The 19,678-nt window shown below is 43.9% G+C and overlaps 1 protein-coding gene across 5 annotated transcripts in view; it reads left to right on the top strand.

Moving 5' to 3' along the window:
- The first annotated feature begins 2,448 nt into the window (after positions 1-2,448).
- The window catches only part of LOC137651229 (ELMO domain-containing protein 2), a 41,841-nt gene continuing 24,611 nt past the window's right edge, over positions 2,449-19,678 (top strand). The window contains exons 1-2 of one of the 5 annotated variants that reach the window (XM_068384432.1): positions 2,449-2,469; positions 10,201-10,346. In XM_068384432.1, the coding sequence (XP_068240533.1) occupies positions 10,205-10,346 (142 nt within the window). In that variant the 5' untranslated portion in view covers positions 2,449-2,469; positions 10,201-10,204. The other 4 variants (XM_068384430.1, XM_068384431.1, XM_068384429.1 and 1 more) reach the window with 4 other exon arrangements.

Genomic DNA, 19,678 nt, shown 5'->3' with positions numbered 1-19,678 from the left:
GGTAATCTCATTGTTGTCAGGTGCACGTGTACAGAGGAGAATTTGTAAAGAATATGCCAGACTATTCGGTGTATGAGTAGGCAAAGGGAAAGTGGACGGTAACAAGAGAGAAGGATCCAATACAGTACTGTCTGGCTAGTCAGATGACCCCATAACTCTCTAGCGGTAGTATCTCAACGGGTGGCTGGTGCCCTGGCCAATCTACTACCTACCTACTTTCCCAGTGAGGAAAGGAAACAAGGAAAAATAGAATATTTTAAGTACAGTTTATAATTTTTAATCTCCTTTATGGTTGAAGTGCAATTTCCTCTTGTAATGAAATTGCCAACAATCAATACAAAAACACTTCAACTTTCAACTAATTTCTGAATTATTAAATGAGTTCGCTCTTAACCCAACTCTTATATTGTTTTCGAACATTTACGGTTGATTTAATGCTTTCAGAACATGTGATCCCTATCAAATTGTGAGTTATATATTATATATATGTCGTATACATATAGCTGCATTTGTCAAGCGACCAGTAATTTAAGTAATTGATACCGCTGTGTTCAATTCACACTTTATTGCTTATAATCAAACCTGTGACATAGACAATATATATATAAGTTATCATCATTATAAGTTTGACATATCATCTCTCTTAAATACACATGCCAGACCTATATAATGTAAATACATTGGCATATCTATTAGCTGTGCACAATGTTATACATGCACGATGTGGTTTTAAGGTAGTTTGGGAATTGCTCTACGGTCGGTGTATTCTCTGTAAGTTCTCGGTGAGTAGGCCTACTGGATAAGATATGCCTTCTATACGGAGTTTAGAGTCACTGGTTCCCAGCTGTTTATGACCATACATCAAAACACTTGGTCTTCCCTTTGGTGGAATTCAGCATATGCTCATGTTAAAGGTTAATGTACGAGGAACCAGAACGTATTCGGACTTTCGTTGTAGACACATTTCTCTCACTTCCATTCAATTCTATTCTGGTTCCCTTTCTTCCATATGTTCTATTTTACCTATACTTATTCTAGATTCGCTATTATGGCGAATAACACACACACACACACACACACACACACACACACACACACACACACACACACACACATATATATATATATATATATATATATATATATATATATATATATATATATATATATATATATATATATATATATATATGTGTGTGTGTGTGTGTGTGTGTGTGTGTGTGTGTGTGTGTGTGTGTGTGAGTAAGTCTGTATGCGTATTCATTTGCAGTCATATAGACAATAAGAACCTGAGTGATACATATTAGAAGCAATATGACTTTTGTCGTCTGCATGCACTTAATTCAAATGTCAGATTTAAAGTACATCACTGTAAAGTCCTTATATAGCTGCTAATTTTTAACAAATGTAGTAACCCATTAATGAATGACACAATGAATGGGTTTGACAAGCTGATGATGAGCCTCTGTGGAAGCTTGTGAAGCAGCTGGATTTGTGATCGTTGCTTTTTCTTTATTTTGAACCACTTATATTGTTTACAGATTAAAAGATGGCTTATAAGAAAGCTTTATGTACTTTTGATTTTTCTGTTTGATGAGCAAGTACCACTTTTAAGCTTAATGTAATCTCAAGTTATACTTACCAGCTAAAACCAGCCCCATCCCATTTCTGTATATTCACCCATATAGAAATTCTTTTTATTTTCCCTTTTTGAACGCACGGAGTGATTAGTCAACTTTTGATAATGCATATATCTAAAAATGTATATATTAATAAAAGGAGAATTCAGAATTACTGCTAATAGTATATTTTGACATTGCTGACCTTTTGACAAGTATGCAAAGCTTCCACAGAGGCTCATCATCAGCTTGTCAAACCCAATCATTGTGACATTCATTAATGGGTTACTTCATTTGCTAAAGATTAGCAACTATATAAGGACTTTGCAGTGATGTACTTTAAATCTGACATTTGAATTAAGTGCATGCAGACGACAAAAGTCATATTGCTTCTAATATGTATCACTCAGGTTCATATTGTCTATATGACTGCAAATGAATACGCATACAGACTTACTCACTCACACACACACACACACACACACACACACACACACACACACATATATATATATATATATATATATATATATATATATATATATATATATATATATATATATATATATATAATGAGTCTCATATATGGGAAGTGATATTAATCTGCGCCCTCTTCAACAATTCCTGGATTTACAGCTGTATTTGTAGATCGATATCATTTAGTAACTTTTAACATTTAACAAGGAGCAATTTTAAAACAGTTTAAACTTAGCGAAGAGATAGTTTTGTCGTGTTATCGTTCTATTAATTTGACCTTACATTAGCTAGGAGCTTCAAACTCCTTGAAACATAGTGTTGGATTACCGGTAAGAAAGTTTTGCTAGATAATTACTGCAGACTACCCTAAAAGGTAATTTTGATAGATTCTAAAGTACCGGATAAACCAATTCCTTATTCCAATAATGCCAAGGCTATGAAAAGGTATATTTTATAGCTAATTGATTACATCGCCACGATGATTGATTTTTTGTTCAAATGTCTGCTTAAAAATGTACAGTACATAACTAAAGACAAGTTAAAGACACCCTAGTATGTCCTCGGACACAATTCTCGAGTTCCAAACGGCAAAGATGACTGTGCCAGCCATCAGAGCTAGAAGTCTTCAGGACCACCTGATCTGACGAGTGACGACCACAAGGAAAAGATTCATGATTCAGCTTTTAACAAAATTTCGATGAATTTTACGTAAAATTTGAAGTATCAAACTACAAAAATGCTTTAACTCAATGGCAGTGTCATTGCCATTGATTTATACAATTTTACAAGTTAAGAAACATTACTCAGACTTTGTTTGTATTGGGTAGTTGACGCTATGGTGTTTAAGTTGTCAATAATTGACAAACAGTTGAATTTTCTTGTTGAGGTTCTTGTAATTTTTCATAATGTTGAAATTACCCTTGTAAGTACTCATACAGCGGTTGTAGTTGTTGAAATTGTCTTTTAATATGGCCTCCACCAAGCCGATGTAAGAAATTTATAATGAAGCGCGTAACGTATTAGAATGATGGCCAAAGATTAAGTGACTGACCTTATTTCAGGCCAGAGTAACCTATGTAAACTAGAATTAGGTATAGATGTTTTAGGGATATTTCTAATTATGGTTTTATTGTATTGAACGTAACTTCTTATTTTGATTCGTAGAATCCAATTTATAAGGTGAAAATTAAGAAACCCTAGACCCTAGTTTAGGTTAGAACAGTGGGGTATGTTATGAGGTAGCCTGTGATAGTAGGCTGTAGCCCAATCATGGTTAATACATGATTCTTTGGGGTGTATGTATGATAGCGGCCACCTGTATGTATTATTATGTCTAATTTAGGATGCGGCAGTGTAAAGGGGGTCGTTAGCCCCCCCGTTAGGTAAGTAGGTAAGGACATGGCTTGTAGGTTAGGTTAGGGGGGAAAGTATAGGTTAGTTGATGTCCATTTTTAACGAACGCATGAGGAACTGGCCGCTGGTATACGAAGGCTCCAAACACCCCCTCCTAAACTAACCTAAAAGCCATGTTCTTACCTACTTAACCTAACGGGCGACCGCCCCATACACTGCCGTATTCTTAGTCTGCCGTTGTCATACATACAAGTGGCTGTTATCATAAATACACTCTCTTTAATTACTAGCAGAACTGGAATTTGGGGTAAATGCATAAGTGCTAGCTACTTTGGCATCTTTCTTTGATTGACTAATGGAGGCTTTGGCATAATAGCTCGTGCATGGATCAATTAAAAACGTCAGCACCATTTTCTTTTCTAAGTTCATTTTTTAGTTCTGGGAAACATTGTGGGTTGCTGTGTGGGACCACTGGAGACACAATTAAGTACCAGGGCAAGATGCCTCTGCTACCAACTCCCTCGTGTAATGGATGGCTTACCTGAAAGACCTTAGGAAGCCACAACTTCTGTAAGTTAATTCATTGACAGCAGACTACCCAACAGCCAAGGACGAGGAGTTCCAGCCTTTGAAGGAGCGGCGAATAATAGGGAATCCCCATGCAAGTGAACCTGGACTCTGGACCCCTTCAGCTTGTCTGGGACTGATCCAGGGGTTACGACAGCAGACGTATCTCCCAACGAAACTGAAGCAGTGACAGAACCTGGCAGAGTTTTCTTGGGCGTTACCCAGTCCAACTCCTACGAATTCCTTGCATGCTTCCTCCCCTCAGGACAAAGACATATCACTGTACTGGAGGGCAAGACCTACACTCAGCATAGCGGGATGCCTGCGAACAGTCATGCCCCTAAGCAAAGGCTCCATTTTCACCCCTCCCCCTGCCAACGAGCTTCTTGCTTCCATTCCATAATTAACAACCAACATTCACTTCCTGAAAATATGAAGAAAATTAATAAGTTTGACGGGAGGTGTCTATGTATCCATACAGAAGAGTGACCGAATTAAAAGTGAAAGCTCTCTGATTTGAGAGCTTGTTATTCAGGTTTAACGACCTGTTCCAGCTCGCTCGGAAATAATCTCTCTAATTAAAGGACAAGGGTTTGTTTGTCACATAGTAACAAATATAGTTTGTACATTTGACTAGAAATTGAAGTATCACTTCTTTACCAAAATCAGATTTTTTTTTTTTCATTATTAGGTAGGCTATGCTAACACAGTTCACTTGTGTTATTTTGTCTTAAGTGTTAGGCTACCCTAAATTCCTTTCTTAGAGATACACCATTGAGAATGCTCAAGTTTTGAAAATGTAGGTTAGGGAATGATAGTTACATTAGGTATCTTTACTGTCTAGGCTAGCTGGCTTCCTAAAATGTTGTTGTTCTCACACAAATACAAACCTTTGTCCTTTATATCTTTGTTACGGTACTTATGTACAGATGTAGACTCAGCCCAAGCAAGAGAGTTTCCGTCCTCAGAGTTAAAAGATTCAGACAAGTGGCAGCATCTTTTCTTGAAAAGGACTCATCCAGCTCACTCCTGGCAGAAACGTCTAGGTCACCTTGCCTCCCTCGAGAAACTGGTTCCCTTTGAGAGGATGCACCTTCACTCATTGCTGTGGGCACTGGAGAGTCAGTGGTAGCAAACATCAGACTCCCCATTGGCTCTTGTAAAAGTTCATCGAGCATTGAGAACAAATCTCTTGCAGTAGCTGAAAGAAGAGAACCTATTAGCCGGAACTCCTCAACAGGTTTCTCTGTCAGAGTTCCTTTTCACAGATGCTTCGTGCCAGGAAGGGAAGCCAATCTATGATAAGAACAGATTTCAGGGATATGGTTGCAGGAGGACAAAACCTTTATAAACTATCGAGAAATGAAAGCTTCTTAATAGCGTTACTCTACTATTCAGAAACAGTAAGGGGTCACTCTAGTGTTAATGAGCAATAACAAGATTGTAGTGACCTACATGAACAAATAAGTACTGTAGGTTCAGTATCCCACCTACTGTGCTAACTCACAGTGGGAATACACCATTGGTTCAGATAATGCAGTACTTCTTTCAGCTTGTTTCATCCTGAGAAAGAAGATGATAGCAGACAAACTGAGCCAACTGGGGACAACAGTTGGTTCAGAATCATCGTGCATTCTCAATTAGCAAAGTGTCTTTTGATTTTGTGAGATTCCACGATTATGGACATGTTTGCCATACACTTATATAACAAACACAGCTGTGATGATGGAGGATGCATTCCAACACCAGTGGGACATACCAGACATTTATGCCTTTTCCCCTTTCTGCTTGATTTGTCAAGTGCTGGATAAGATCAGGGAATCAAACAATCCAAGAGTAACATTAATAGCTCCAAGATGGCCTCATTAGGAGTGGTACCCTGAGCTTCTAGATCTTTTCATAGAAGTTTCAAGAGAACACCCAGAGTGGCCAAACCTTCTGCGTTAATTTCACGTCAGAATGTTTCACAATGCAGTACATTGCCAATCTCTTTATGGTGGGAGGTTATCCAACATCTAAAGAAGGTTTGTTTCGTAACTGGAATACAAACCTACACTATTTATGAGGGGTATTATTTTTGGCGAAACTAAAATGACAAGCCATTAAGATTTAGCGAGGGTTAACCCTTTTACCCCCATGGATGTACTGGTACGTTTCACAAAACTCATCTCTTTACCCCGATGGATGTACCGATACGTCCTTGGAAAAAACTGCTATTTACATTTTTTTTGCATAATTTTGATAATTTTATGAGAAACTTCAGGCATTTTCCAAAAGAATGAGACCAGCCTGACCTCTCTATGACAAAAATTAAGGCTGTTAGAGCAATTTAAGAAAAATATACTGCAAAATGTGCTTGAAAAAAAAAAACGGCTGGGGGTTAAGGGTGGGAAAGTTCCAAATAGCTTGGGGGTAAAAGGGTTAACAGGGGATTAGGGGAGTTGCTAGCTACCCCCTTCGCTCACACATCTGTGACTGAGCTCACTCTGCTTTTTGCTCAGATGGAGAACGGTTGTTGCTGCTCTTCCTCCTTGCATTTATTGGACTGCCATTTAATTCTGTTTATGTTTTTCCTTTTCAGCCTTTGTGTGTGCATTGACTTTTCCTGCGGCCATGCTTACCTGCACTAGTCCTAAGGGCAGTACTTTTATGTCTGCCGAGGACACAGATCCTCATAGCCTGTTCCCAGTGCACGGGTCAACGGTGTGATCAGTTGAATAAATCATAGTGATTGTCGGGAGTGGTCTGCCTCCTAGTGGGAAAGGTTTGGGCGACGGCATAAGAAAAAGTCTAAGTGGGACTCTTCTCCTTTGAAGGTTACTTCAAAGCAGAAGAAACCCAAGGCTGCTTCTTCTGCTTCCTGGCCTTCCTCCGAAGCTCCCGTTCGTTTGGCCTCCTCTGGGGGACCGTCGAGCAGTAGCGCAGACCACTTAACTCCTTGACAACCTCGATCCTCGAGATGGTGTTGCTCCCCCTAGCGAAGCGACATTGCCTCTCCCCCCCGTGGGGTCCTTTTCAGGTTTGGCTGTCCTTGAGGTTACCGGGTCCGCCCTTCAAGGAGGCCCTGCTGCTACACCTTGGTGGTAGTTTGCAGTGTTCGTCGACATCAGAGGTGGATCCTTTGGCTCTCGGCGACATTGTTGTGTCAGAGGACTCTTCTGCTGCCCTGCCTGCTGACGTTTCTGCCTCTTCTTCTTCTTCTGCCATTGCCGAAGACTGCAATTCCCCCTTTGCTGAATATCCTTCCGGGGTGGGAGGAGCAAAGGCCTAGGCATGTCTCCCCTGCAAGTTTTTCTCCCTCCCAAGGGATTTCACTCATAGAGACTCCTCTTCGGAAGACTGCTGCTGATGGTCAGCTTGCTGATCCTCCGGCCCCATGGGCGTCATCATGGTCGTAGACCCCGTCGTGCTCGCCCTCCTCTTTGCCTTATAGGTTCCCCTTCAAAATTAGTGAAGAGACACCTCTTTGGCTCGTCAGCATTGTCCACGCAGCCCTCCTGCTCGGAGGAGCCTTCTCGTGCGACGTCTCCTGGTTTCCGACCTTCGCTTGCCTTTGGATCCTTCTCCTGTTGGTGTTGCTGTTAGTCCTTGAACATCGGTTTAGGACTCCCTGCCTGAGGATCGCTTACTATCCCCTTCGGAGGATGTTTATCCATCTGAAGGACACATTCCATCGCTTGACTGTCGTCTAGCTGCTCGTCAGCCTTTGTCTCGCTGACCACCGACTCGCCTACCTCCTGCTTGTCAGTCTCTTGCTCACTCTCCTGGTTTCCGACATCCTACTGCTCGTTCACCACCCGCTTATCAATCGCTTGCTCATGTCGATGACTGTTCATCGTTCGTCTTCCGACCATTGCCTGCCAGCGCGTCGCTCGCTAACGTGTCGGACATCTTTTGCTCACCTTTCCGGATTGTCGTTTGCCCAGCCATGTTCCTGCTGTCCACCGTCCAACCTCTTGTAAATCGCCTACGGAGGTTCAAGCTACAAGCACTTGTCAGGGTTCACCCTATCAGCAGTCGCCTGAGTGTCAGCGTTCGCCCACAGGCCATCAAGCAGTGCAGCATTAACGCCATCCAACGCATCAGTCGGCGCCTCTGCTGCGTCATCCCTTACTGGCTCGTCAGCGCTCACCAGCTCGTCAGCGTTCACCTCCTCGCCACAGCTCTCCACCATGTCAGCCTTCTCCATCAAGGCTAGTCTTGCCATTGCGCAGGCGTTCGCTAACGTGCAGGCATTCACCAGCACTTCAGCAACCCAAGGCTGCTCAAGAAACGCAGACGAAAGACAGCTGCCACCATCTTCTACCGACTTCCAAGAAGTCGCAATATCCCGTGCCGACAGAGGTAGGTGATCACAGAGGGAAGGAGCAGGAGCGGAAAGGTAGGTCATCACTGTCCAGATGACGCATCGGTCCTCTTTCCGAGGAAGGGCAGAGTCCCAATTCATAGGTCACTGTCGCTTCATTTCCCTTCCTGCAAACGCATATTTTCCTTTGGAAACAATTGTTTTCCTCCTAAGAGGGGAGTTTTATTTTAGTTTGTTTTTTACGATGGTGCTCTTAGGACTTTGAGGTTCCTTGGAGAGCAGCTGGTGTAGACATTATCATAGAAACAACAGGAATAGTTGCAGCCCCTTTCAGAGAATTCATTGACTCTTCGGGGATACTGTATCCGCTTTTGTGTGTCTTGTCTTTTTCAGAGACGTTCAGTGGAGACTTATCTCTCTGACACTCTTTCCTTAGAAAGTGCCAGTCCTCGCCTGTCCCTTCAGAGGATCTCCCCTTGCCAGGACCTGCAAGTGCCTTCTTCAACTTTGAGCTCAGGGCTTTGTCCTCTTAGGAGGTCTCCTCCAAAGCATTCTAGCTCCTCGGAGCATGCTCGCAAGGTTGCTAGTCAACCTTGCTAGATCCTCCCTCTTCTGAAAAGGATTTTATATGCTTCACGGACTTCCCTCCTCCAGATTATCTAGGAACTTCTAGACCTGACCTTCCTACAGACATGCCTTCGGTGTCTTTGAAGAAGCCTGCAGTATTTCCAGTCCACCTTCGGAGGCTTCAGAGAGAGAGGATTCTCCCTAGCTCCCTTCCTGAGAATTCCTTCTCCAGATGGAAGGTCTAGGAATCGAGTACCTGACCCTCACCACAAACAAAGGAGTTCTTGCCAGATCCTGATCATTTGAAGGAGAATCGCAGACGCGCCTCTCCTAGGCAGTCAACTTTGTCCAGATCTTGAGGAGACGACTTACCAGAGTGTGCTTTCAGATGCACCTTCACCTGAATGTGCAGCTCACCCAGATGCGCTTCTATGGACGCGCCTTGTTTAGGAATTTTGCTTGCAGATGAAGACGCGCCTAGGAATGCGTCTCGCAGATATGCTGCCCCAGATAAGCCTTCTCTGCAGGAATGTTTGTACCCAGATGCACTTCCCGATATAAACATACTGTATACAGTACGTACTAGGAATTCATCGTCAACTGGATTATTCTCTCTGTGTTGAGGTGTAGACCGAAGGAGTGTTGAGAGTGCAAGACTTCGATGGTGCTATTGAGGTCAAAAAGTACAACCTTTGGCACCAGATAGTCACCTCCGGAGTTTTTCTTCCCCTTCAGGAAGTTTCAGACCACTGACAGAGATCTCCTTGATCGGCTAATGGAATCTTTGAGGTCTATTTTCTTTATGTGTCTTAACCCCTCCCTCTCCTCGGGGTGAGAGAGGAAACGAGAACGACCTCAAGAAGCCCTCAGCTGAATAAAGTTAAGCGAACAATGTTTTTGACGCCTCATAATGTCATCTCCCCACCCTCGGTCGTCCTTCTCGAGGGTTCCGGAGCAGGAGAAGGCGAAAAATACAAAGTACTTCCAAATTTGTCATACTACTGTTAAGATTTGATATTTGATCAATCAATTTGTTAGATAAAGTATTGTAATTGAATTGGTGCTATACTAAAGTTCTTGATGGGCTAATGGGAGAACTTTATTGTTGTTGTTGAGACCTATCAATATTTGGGGGCTGGTACTATGTCTTCTTCACAAGCTTGGATATAGAATATGATGCTATTTAATAATGCTGACTTTGATAAAGGGTACAAAGAAGACTTGTTTACAGAGTAGAACATAGAAACAATTGCAACACTTCACTATTTATTTGTTAAAAATCTGTTTCATTTTGATATTCTTTCATTTCAGGGGTATGTTTGGGGTGATAATGAACACCCTTTATTGGTGGATGCGTCCTTTAATTAAATGGGTTTTGAGACGCACCACAAGATTATGCGAACTCCAGAGAGTATGTTATGGTGAATATAAAGGGACTCAAAGAACTGCAGGCGTTGGTATGTGTATACTTGTTGCTGAAACATAACTTTTTATCCAGGTTTGATTATATAGTGATAATTACGCATGTTTTATGTCTATGGAATGGACCATATACAGTATTGTATTCATAGACCAAAGTTACTAATTTGTCATTACTTATGGTGGTTACAGAATACTGTACTGTAGAGTACCTGTACTTGAAATCTTCTGACAACATTTTTGTTAGAAGAAAATTTTGTTTTTCTCTTCCTCTTTTCAGTAGCATAGTCTGTGAAATTGTATATGATACTGTAATCTAAGTATATAGGAATGGAACAAAATGCAATATAATTAAATAAGTTTAGCTTTGTCTTGTATTTTGGCTGCTTTTATATTATAACTTCTTTTGCTTTACAAGGGTAGTGTATCGGCATTATGATAGACTTTCAGAATAACTTACTGAAGTTTGTTTTATTAGCATGAGGATGAAGATTTGTTTCATGTCACATTTGGATTTTGATATTGGAATTAATTAATAGCTTAGGAATTTCATTAATTTACAAAAACTTTGTGAAATTAATATTCATTTATTTTGTTAAACAGTAAACTTTCTTTAAAGTTTTTTTAGTATTGGTAAGTCAGTTTTCAATATTAAACTTACCCGATAATCATGTAGCTGTCAACTCCGTTGCCCGACAGAATTCTATGGAGGGATACGCCAGCTATCACAATACTAGAAGGGGGTGTACTTACCAGCGCCACCTGTGGCCAGGTACTATAGTACTTCTTGTTGACACCTCCTCAATTTTTCCTCTGTCGTGCTTCCGGCAAGACGTTCTGGGATACGCTTATGATCTTCGAGTATTTTCACGGCTAATTGGTGAAGTATTCTCTCAGATTTCGGCTGTCGCTTTACTGGAAACCTTCTTATATTAGCTTAGATAGCTTTTATATAGTCCTGATTAACGGTTAACGATCTTTTGCTTGATTTTGGAACCCCCCTTGGCTAACTCTTTGGATTCAAGATGTCTGACATTTCGCAAGCCCCCACCCATAGACGATGTAGGTCTTGTAATAGGCGTATTCCGAAGGCCTCGGTAGATCCTCACACCGCTTGTTCTGACTGTAGGGACAGGCCCTGTCAGTTAGAAAATCGATGTGAGGAATGCGCCGGACTTTCGGAACTTGAATTTGTCCGTCTTTTGAAATATTCAACTAAGTTAGAGAGAGGTAGAGTTAGGAGGAGTTCTTCTCACTCTTCACTTTTTTCCTCACCTCATGATCCCCTACCTTTTCCTACCCCTGTAGTGGCTACCCCCGAACCTACTATTTGCCCTCAGCCTGATATGTCTGTTGTTTTGCGTGCTATTCAGGCCTTAGGCGATAAAGTAGAGTCAGTGGTAAGTGATCATAAGTCTCTTATGGCCGAAGTCAAGGAACTTAAGGTCAAGAGTGCAGTGGGTGGAATTAGTGCCAGTGCTGTGACGAGTGCTAGTGTCAGTGCAGTGCCAAGTGCTAGTGTCAGTGTCAGTGTGGTGCGTGAGGATACTTCTGTGCGTGCCAGTCGTCCTCCCAGTCCGGGACCTCTTGCAAGCTCCCAAGCCCAGGGGAGAAGCAATGTCGAAGGGCAAAAGGGTTCGGCAGGCCTTGATCGGCGCACAGAAGTATCCTCGGTGGTTGCGGGCGTGTCTTCCAGAGACCGTCACTCCCACCTGCAGACGATTGAGCCCGTCTTTTTCTCGTCCGCTGATCAATTGTCAGGGAAGAAACGCTGGACTCAGGTCTCTAGACCACTCAAACGCAGAGTCCAGTCCGCGAGTGCTCAGCCGGGCTGCAGTCATTGGCTCAGCTCTGACTCGCCGCAGTCATCAGTCGACTGCACTCCGCCCAAGAGGAGTAAAGTTCTGCCACAACAGAGCTCTAAGGCTTTACCTCAGCCTACTGTAGTTTCTGCCGACCCCAAGTGGACTCTACTACAGTCCATGCAAGCACAGCTTTCGGACTTGATGCGTGAGTGTCGGGCTGAGAAGGTTGCGCCTCCGCCTGCACTCTCTCCGCCTGCGCTCGCTCCGCCTGCGCTCGCTCCGCCTGATCGCAGTACCGCCTGCCAGGCGTACGATGTTGAGCCACGTTCTGAGTTTGCTGTTCCCAGTGGTGTACAGCCTCCGCCTTCCTTAAGGCAACCTCTACAATGGGATCAGGAGGATTATACCTCTCTTCCTCCGCCTCCACTTGCTGCTCCACCAGTGATGCAACACTCGGTTGAGGTACAACAACCTCTCCCGTCCATGAGTCAGTCTCCTCAGCTCTCGCTGCAGCGAGCTCAACCCTCCACAAGGCAAGCACCACAACACCTTAGCCTTGCGCCTCAGGAGCCTCAGCTTGCGAGACATTTACCACGTTCTGCGCAGCCTCTACCTCATCGCGCTCCGCTCACACCGCAGGAACAGGAACTTGCTACTCCGCTTCCGCCAACCACTCAGCAAGCGCAACCCTTGGGTTCAGCCACTCATGCCAGGAGTCAGCCTCCTCCACCCATGCGCCTTCCTTCTGCTTCGTCTTTTGTTCAGCCTTTGCAGTCTGAGCCTCAGGTTTTCCCTCAACAGATTCTTGAAGAGGAAACCACTAATATTGTTGTTCCTGCTCGTTCTGACTCTGCTGTTCAGCATACTTGTCCGATCTCTTCGCTACACTCTGGTGATGAGGCGTCTGATGATGAGGCGGCACACCTGGATCCCTCGTCAGACGTGGATGAATCCAAGCCTTCTCCACAGTCTATTGACTTTCGTAAGGTCTTGGCTCTGCTTAGGGAGGTTTACCCAGACCACTTTGTCTCTGCTATTCCCCGCTCTCCACCATCTGAGTTTTCGCTGGGCATGCAGCCAGCTAAGTCCACCTATACTAAGCTAGTCCTAGCAAGGTCCTCTAAGAGAGCGTTAAGGATCTTAGGGGAGTGGCTGCAGACTAAGCAACACCTTGGCAAAACTTCTTTCATGTTTCCTCCGACTAAGCTCACTTCTAAAGCGAGCGTTTGGTATGCCACAGGAGAGGAACCAGGCTTGGGAGTACCTGCCTCTGCCCAGGCTGACTTCTCAAGTCTGGTAGACTCGCCTCGGAGAACTGCAATGAGGCGCTCTAAGGTTTGCTGGACCTTCTCAGACCTTGATCACTTCCTGAAAGGAGTATTTAGAGCATTTGAGATGTTCAACTTTCTAGACTGGTGCCTGGGGGCCCTCAGCAAGAAGACCTCCCCTGCGGACAAGGATTCTGCCATGCTATTAATGTCCTGCATGGATAAGGCCATTAGAGATGGATCTGGTGAGCGTGCATCGATGTTTGTATCAGGGGTTCTGAAGAAAAGGGAACAGCTGTGTACCTTCCTTTCCTCCAGCATTACACCTTGTCAAAGGTCACAACTCCTTTTCGCTCCGCTCTCGAAGTTCCTCTTCCCCGAAGAGCTGGTTAAGGACTTGTCTGCTGCCCTGATACAAAAGGACACACATGATCTTGTAGCCTCATCGGCTCGTAAGTCTAAGGTTGCTACCTCAGTCCCCAGGACTTATCGCACCCCAGTGGCTGATACCCCTGCTACGAGGTTCATACCGCCCTTTCGTGGTAGAGCCCCCAGCCGAGGAAGCTCCCGTCCAGACTCTTCCAGGAGCAAGTCTAGGAAAGGCTCCAAGGCCTCTAAAGGAAAAAACTGACTCTCCGCATCTCCAGACAGCAGTAGGAGCCAGACTCAAGAGCTTCTGGCAAGCCTGGGAAAAGAGAGGTGCAGACGCCCAGTCTGTCAGTTGGCTGAGGGAGGGTTACAGGATTCCATTCTGCCTCAAACCACCTCTGACCACATCTCCCATCAACCTCTCTCCCAACTACAAAGAAGAGGACAAGAGGCTAGCGTTGCACCAGGAGGTGTCGCTACTTGTGCAGAAGAAGGCAGTGGTTATAGTCCGGGACCATCAATCCCCGGGCTTCTACAACCGTCTCTTTCTAGTGGCCAAGAAGACAGGAGGTTGGAGACCGGTGCTGGACGTCAGCGCGCTCAACGCGTATGTCACCAAGCAGACGTTCACGATGGAGACGACGAAGTCGGTCCTAGCAGCGGTCAGGCAGGAGGACTGGATGGTCTCGTTGGACTTGAAAGATGCCTACTTTCACGTTCCTATTCATCCAGACTCCCAACCTTTCCTGAGATTCGTTTTTGGAAAGGTTGTCTACCAATTCCAAGCCCTGTGTTTTGGCCTAAGCACAGCTCCTATGGTGTTCACGCATCTGATGAGGAATATAGCAAAATTCCTCCACTTATCGGACATCAGAGCCTCCCTCTACTTAGACGACTGGCTGTTGAGAGCCTCCACGAGTCGTCGCTGTCTGGAGAGTCTCAACTGGACTTTGGACTTAATCAGAGAACTGGGTCTGTTAGTCAACATAGAAAAGTCTCAGCTCATTCCCTCCCAATCCATTGTGTACCTGGGAATGGAGATTCGGAGTCAGGATTTTCGGGCTTTTCCATCGGCCCCCAGGATAAGCCAAGCCCTAGAGTGCATCATGAGCATGCTGAAGAGGAGCAGTTGCTCGGTGAGACAGTGGATGAGTCTCACAGGGACCCTTTCATCACTGGCCCTGTTCGTCGAGCTAGGGAGACTCCACCTCCGCCCTCTTCAATTCCATCTTGCAGCTCATTGGGACAAGGGTTTGACTCTCGAAGCAGTCTCTATCCCAGTCACCCAAGAGATGAAGACCACTCTCTTGTGGTGGAAGAACAATCTCCTTCTCAGGGAGGGCCTATCGTTGGCTATTCAGACCCCCAATCTTCATCTCTTCTCAGATGCATCGGACTCGGGCTGGGGTGCGACCTTGAACGGACGGGAATGCTCGGGAACGTGGAACGAGGAACAGGGAATGCTCCACATCAACTGCAAGGAGCTACTAGCAGTTCATTTAGCCCTGCTGAACTTCAAGTCCCTCCTGCTAGGCAAAGTGGTGGAGGTGAACTCAGACAACACCACAGCCTTGGCTTACATCTCCAAGCAAGGAGGGACCCATTCGAGGAGCCTATACGAGATCGCAAGGGACCTCCTCATTTGGTCAAGAGGTCTAAACCTCACTTTGGTCACGAGGTTCATTCAGGGCAATATGAACGTCTCAGCAGATCGCCTAAGCAGAAGGAATCAGGTCATTCCCACGGAATGGACCCTCCACAAGAGTGTGTGCAACAGACTTTGGACCTTGTGGGGTCAACCTACCATAGATCTGTTTGCCACCTCCATAACCAAGAGACTTCCGCTGTACTGTTCCCCAGTTCCAGACCCTGCAGCAGTTCATGTGGATGCTTTTCTACTGAACTGGTCCCATCTCGACCTTTACGCATTCCCACCGTTCAAGATAATAAACAAAGTTCTGCAGAAATTCATCTCGCACGAAGGGACATGGCTGACGCTGGTTGCTCCCCTTTGGCCTGCAAGAGAATGGTTCACAGAGGTACTTCAATGGCTAGTCGATATCCCCAGGACTCTACCTCTAAGAGTGGACCTTCTACGTCAACCTCACGTAGACAGGTTGCACCCAAACCTCCACGCTCTTCGGCTGACTGCCTTCAGACTGTCGAAAGATTCGCTAGAGCTAGAGGCTTTTCGAAGGAGGCAGCCAGTGCGATTGCCAGAGCAAGAAGGGTTTCCACTCGTAGAGTCTACCAATCTAAGTGGGAAGTCTTCCGGAGCTGGTGTAGAGCCAATTCAGTATCCTCTACCAATACCTCTGTGACCCAAATAGCTGACTTCCTTTTACATCTTAGGAATGAGAGATCCCTTTCAGCCCCTACGATTAAAGGGTATAGGAGTATGTTGGCTTCAGTTCTCCGCCACAGAGGTTTGGACCTTTCTTCCAACAAGGACCTTCAAGACATCCTTAAGTCTTTTGAGACGTCTAAAGAGCGTCGTCTATCCACTCCAGGCTGGAACCTAGACGTAGTCTTAAGGTTCCTTATGTCACCTAGGTTCGAACCTCTCCAGTCAGCTTCCTTCAAGGACCTTACCCTCAAGACTCTTTTTCTCGTCTGCCTTGCAACAGCTAAGAGAGTCAGTGAGGTTCATGCCTTCAGCAAGAACATTGGTTTCACGACCGAATCTGCAACATGTTCTTTTCAGCTCGGATTCCTAGCAAAGAACGAACTTCCTTCACGTCCTTGGCCTAGATCGTTTGAAATACCTAGCCTCTCCAACATGGTAGGTAACGAACTAGAGAGAGTTCTTTGCCCTGTCAGAGCTCTCAAGTATTATCTTAAGAGGTCTAAACCTATTCGAGGACAGTCAGAAGCCTTATGGTGTGCCATCAAGAAACCTTCGAGGCCCATGTCCAAGAACGGGGTTTCGTATTATATAAGGCTTCTGATTAGAGAAGCCCATTCTCACTTAAAGGAGGAAGACCTTGCATTGCTGAAGGTAAGGACCCACGAAGTAAGAGCCGTAGCTACTTCGATGGCCTTTAATAAAAACCGTTCTCTGCAGAGCATAATGGATGCAACCTATTGGAGGAGCAAGTCAGTGTTTGCATCATTTTATCTTAAAGATGTCCAGTCTCTTTACGAGAACTGCTACACCCTGGGACCATTCGTAGCAGCGAGTGCAGTAGTAGGTGAGGGCTCAGCCACTACATTCCCTTAATCCCATAACCTTTTTTAACCTTTCTCTTGAATGCTTTTATTGTTGTTTTTATGGTTGTTACGGTAGGCTAAGAAGCCTTCCGCATCCTTTTGATTTGGCGGATGGTCTATTCATTCTTGAGAAGCGCCTGGGTTAGAGGTTGTGTAGAGGTCCTTTAGTAGGGGTTGCAACCCTATATACTTTAGCACCTTTGAGTTGATTCAGCCTCCAAGAGGAACGCTGCGCTCAGTAAGGAAGACGAACTTAAAAAAGAGGCAGAGTAACGGTTCAATTCGACTTCCTTACCAGGTACTTATTATTTCATTGTTATTTGAGATAACTGTTATATGAAATATGGGATACTTAGCTATCCTTTAATCTTGTACACTGGTTTTCACCCACCCCCCTGGGTGTGAATCAGCTACATGATTATCGGGTAAGTTTAATATTGAAAAATGTTATTTTTATTAGTAAAATAAATTTTTGAATATACTTACCCGATAATCATGATTTAATCGACCCTCCCTTCCTCTCCATAGAGAACCAGTGGACCGAGGAAAAATTGAGGAGGTGTCAACAAGAAGTACTATAGTACCTGGCCACAGGTGGCGCTGGTAAGTACACCCCCTTCTAGTATTGTGATAGCTGGCGTATCCCTCCATAGAATTCTGTCGGGCAACGGAGTTGACAGCTACATGATTATCGGGTAAGTATATTCAAAAATTTATTTTACTAATAAAAATAACATTTTAAGCTGTTCAGTGTCCTTTGTCTTAGCTTTACTGCTTTTTTATGTTGAGATTTTACTTTTTTGTTTCATCTATGTAATACACGTTTGGGTTATACAGCAGTGTTACACTGCTGTACTGCACAGGAGGAAATTGTAGGAAATTATTTGTCAAGTAGCTTAGTTAAAGGTACACTACCAAGTTTCGTACTTATTCCTTTTAAAGAATTAATATATGCATTGTTTAAGTATTTGAGTTTATGGGTTTTAACCCATTTTTCCTTTGCCTCATTTTAAATTAACTTTTCATTATTCATGCATTTTCTCCTACGTACATACAAACTTTTCATCTTTTAAAATACAGTAGGTAAATGTCTTCAACAAAGCTGGAACTGCCGTTGAATTCATCAATGAAGTACAGTAGTTAATGACAGGCAGTGTTTGCAGGCAAGCAGCCTCACTCACCCTCCTGTCAGAGGCTCTTCACTTTTGTCTTCTGCCACGAGCAGGGACGTTCTGGTGTGACCTAACTAAAGGCATTTTCTTTTACTTATCTGAAAGTGAATGCTGGCTGTTGTTAAGATGGATGTAAAACAAGATTCATACTTGCTTAGGAAAGGATGGATACTGCTACTGGTTTATGAATAAACTGACTGTTGATCCAAACTCTCTGTGCTTTGTGTTGGGAGCCATGATTGTCAGCAATCATCTGTGTGTGCCAAGTGAAAACCTTGGTCTCCTGTACAGTGGTGGGCATATACAGTACTGTACTTTGAAGGGAAAGAAGATAGCTAAGCCTTCTTTGGTGTCTGTTTTGGCAATACCCAAGAAGACACCTATGAATTCTTTTACCTCTTTCTTTCTCCAGGGAGTATGTAGCAGAAGTGAGATCTGCTTTGGGCAATTCTTCAGGCTTTGGGGACATGTCGAGTTCAATGTGGAGTTCCCCTCAGAGATTGTTGCACCCATGTGTCTCTCTCTCTCTCTCTCTCTCTCTCTCTCTCTCTCTCTCTCTCTCTCTCTCTCTCTCTCTCTCTCTCTCTCTCTCATTTTTTTTTGGTGGTGTTATTATCAGCAAGGATTTGTGAAGTTCACCAAATAGAGCATAAAAGCTGAAAAGAAAGCACAAAAACTAATAGGTTACATAAAGAGAATTCTAATACAGAAACAAAGACACTGTACCACAGCTGTACACATCACTAGTAAGACCCCATCCTGATACGGAGTCCAATTCTGTGCTCCAGGTATTCAGAAGGATATAGATAGACTGGAAGTAGTACAAGCTAGGGCCACCAAACTAGTTCCATCACTAAGACAATTTGGATATACACGGAGGATGGAACGTTTGAACTTATTTGGTCTACAAACTTGATGACTAAGGGAAGAGTTGATAGAGGAATTCAACATTTTTAAAGCAATAACAAATATAGATCACAGCAATTTATTCACACTTAGTACAAATCAGTTTAGAGGTAATGGATACAAACTAAAGTACAAATCAGTCTAGAGGTAACGGATACAAACTAGAATTTAAAAGATACAATCTCCAATACTGTACAGAAATCCCTTGATTGTGGTAAGGATTTTAGTGGTGCCTTTGACCGTGTTAATCATGAGGCCCTTGTTTTCAAACTCAAACAGTTGGGAGTAGGTGGGTCATTTCTTAGCATTATTATTGATTTTCTAAGTCATAGATCTCAAAGAGTTGTTGTTGATGGGCACCATAGTGAGTATATTATTATTACTAGCGAAGCTACAACCCTAGTTGGAAAAGCAAGATGCTATAAGCCCAAGGGCTCCAATAGGGAAAAATAGACCAGTGAGGAAAGGAAATAAGGAAATAAATAAATGATGAGAATAAATTAACAATAAATCATTTTTTGAATAGAACTTACCTGGCAGTTATATATATATAGCTGAGTCTCCGACTGCGGCAGAATTTAATCGAAAATCGCGGCAACCGCCTTGTGGTGGTTGTGTGGTTAGATGGTTAACAACCCTT

This window comes from Palaemon carinicauda, chromosome 12, assembly GCF_036898095.1.
Source record: "Palaemon carinicauda isolate YSFRI2023 chromosome 12, ASM3689809v2, whole genome shotgun sequence".
In the NCBI taxonomy this organism is placed as follows: Eukaryota; Metazoa; Arthropoda; class Malacostraca; order Decapoda; family Palaemonidae; genus Palaemon; species Palaemon carinicauda.
Note: the sequence above shows the minus strand (reverse complement) of the source record. Positions and strands in the feature narration are given on the sequence as shown.